Source organism: Plectropomus leopardus, unplaced genomic scaffold, assembly GCF_008729295.1.
Source record: "Plectropomus leopardus isolate mb unplaced genomic scaffold, YSFRI_Pleo_2.0 unplaced_scaffold25554, whole genome shotgun sequence".
Taxonomy (NCBI): domain Eukaryota; kingdom Metazoa; phylum Chordata; class Actinopteri; order Perciformes; family Serranidae; genus Plectropomus; species Plectropomus leopardus.
In genome coordinates this window covers 1-2,457 of record NW_024627773.1, presented here as the reverse complement: position 1 = coordinate 2,457, position 2,457 = coordinate 1, and the positions used below count along the sequence as shown (strand labels likewise).

Below are 2,457 nucleotides of genomic sequence, written 5' to 3'. Positions count from 1 at the left end.
GAGCGTGTACTGAGGGTGTACTGAGGGTGTACTGAGCGTGTACTGAGGGTGTACTGAGCGTGTACTGAGTGTGTACATGTATGTGCAACCCTGAGTCTGTGTGTTTCTCTCACCAGTGAGAAGAGGACTTTAGGATGTTTCTAGGATTTTAAGACATTTCCAGAATTTTTGGATGTTTTTATTATTTTAAGACATTAGGGACTTAGTTAGGTGCAGGATACACTGACTGTGTGTGTACATGTTTGTGTACATGTATGTGTGACCCTGAGTGTGTGTGTGTGTGTGTGTGTGTGTGTGTGTGTGTGTGTGTGTGTGTGTGTGTGTGTTTCCCTCCTCAGTGTGACGGTACAGACCTGACAGCCAAAGTCCAGGACCTGAAGCTGCAGTGTCTGCTCTTCCTCAACATCCCGCGGTACGCCGAGCTCAGAATCTGACTCTTTAGAGCTCCGAGCCGTTTTAGTGACAGTGTTAACGTGTGTGTGTGTGTGTGTGTGTGTGTGTGTGTGTGTGTGTGTGTGCACGTGCCTGCTGCAGGTACTGTGCCGGCACCGTGCCGTGGGGTCACCCCGGTGAACATCAGGACTTTGAGCCGCAGCGTCATGACGACGGCTGCATCGAGGTCATCGGATTCACCCTGACGTCTCTGGTGAGCTCTGAACCGCACCAACCAGACCACTTGAGACCATAACAGACCACTTCAGACCTTATCACACCAATTCAGACCACATCACACTTCATCAGACCACAACAGACCACTTCAGACCTTATCACACCAATTCAGACCAAATCAGACCAAATCAGACCACATCAGACCACATCAGTTAATTTAAGTTAAATTGATTTAATTGAATTTATCCTATAAATATCATAATGCTAAACACATCATTTTAATATAGAATCAAATATAATACCAAGGACACCAAACCTGCCCTGTTTGGGGGACACTTTTGCAAAATGACTGGGGGACAGGGGCCAGTCAAAGCAGCCCCATACAGGGTTTTTTCCAGGATTTAAGAACCCTTTTAGGATTTCAGGACATTGTTCATATTTTTGAACATCTCCATGATTTTAGGACGGTTCTTGTATTTTTGGAAGTTTCTTCAGTTTTAGGACATTCCCAGGATTTTAGGACGTTTCTTGTATTTTTGGACATTTCTTTGATTTTAGAACATTTCTAGATTTTTAGGACATTTCTAGGACTTTAGTTAGATGGCTCCTCACAGCGGCTCCAGCTGACGGTGTCCTGTGGTTGTGTGTGTCCAGGCCACGCTGCAGGTGGGCGGTCACGGCGAGCGGCTCCATCAGTGTAAAGAAGTGACGCTCACCACTTATAAGTCCATCCCCATGCAGGTGGACGGGGAGCCCTGCAAACTGGCCCCGTCCATCATCCACATCAACCTGAGGAACCAGGCCAACATGGTGCAGAAGGCCAAGAGGAGGATCTCCATGCCCCACCTCAACGAGTAAACACACACCTGTCTCACACACTCTGCAACACACACCTGCAGATCCTCCACTGTGGTACAAGTACCACTACCACACTGTCAGAATACTCCACTACCAGTAAAAGTCCTTCATTCAAGCCGGACTGTAATGTGCCGTTTTAACTCCTTTATATCCTGCCTGGTAGTTCAGTCTGCAGCAATGCATCATGGTTAATGAGATCATTATATTTTTGTGTCTAGGATTTTAGGATGTTTCTAGGATTTTCAGAAAGTTCTTGGATTTGAGGACATTTTTAGAAATTTAGAACATTTCTAGGACTTAGGGACATTTCTTTGATTTTGGAACAGTTCTAGGATTTTAGGGTGGATCTTGGATTTTAGAACATTTTTAGGATTTTAGGATGTTTCCAGGATTTTGGGACATTTCTATGATTTTAGGGTGGATCTTAGATTTTAGAACATTTTTAGGATTTTAGGTGATTTCCAGGATTTTGGAACATTTCTAGGATTTTAGGACATCTCAATGATTTAAAGAAATTTCTTTGATCTGAGGACATTTTTAGAATTTAAGGACATTTCAAAGACTTGAGGCCATTTCTCGGATTGAGGACATTTCTGTGTCATGTTAACTCCTGTTGGTTAGTTTTAAATGCAGCAATGCATCATGGTCTGTAATATCATCATATGTTTGTAGCTTGGCCGTCCTGTGAGAACCACAAACTTCATTTATATCGCAGCTTTCGTACTTACAGGCAGCCGAAAGTGCTTCACATGGAAAAACTGAAAAAAATCCACATAATTCTTGACAGTAAACCTGATGTGTGTGTCTGTGTGTGTGTGTGTGTGTGTGGCAAACATTCACTTGTAGAACCACAGTGTGGAAAACTGCACAAGCAAAAATAAAAACCCATACAGATCATCATCTAAAATATGCCCATGTTTATGAAGAAAGGAAAAATATATATAATTGTCCAGATACATGTATTTTCACCTTCAACAGCAAAAATGAAAA

At 42.9% G+C, this 2,457-nt stretch overlaps 1 protein-coding gene across 1 annotated transcript; it reads left to right on the top strand.

Annotated features, from left to right (window-relative positions):
• Positions 1-338: 338 nt before the first annotated feature.
• On the top strand, positions 339-1,617 carry LOC121966692 (diacylglycerol kinase iota-like; the record flags this gene model as incomplete). Its single annotated transcript, XM_042516756.1, has 3 exons — positions 339-412; positions 535-646; positions 1,264-1,617. Coding segments are annotated over 3 exons (390 nt in total), but the record flags the coding sequence as incomplete, so codon positions are not given.
• Positions 1,618-2,457: the final 840 nt, after the last annotated feature.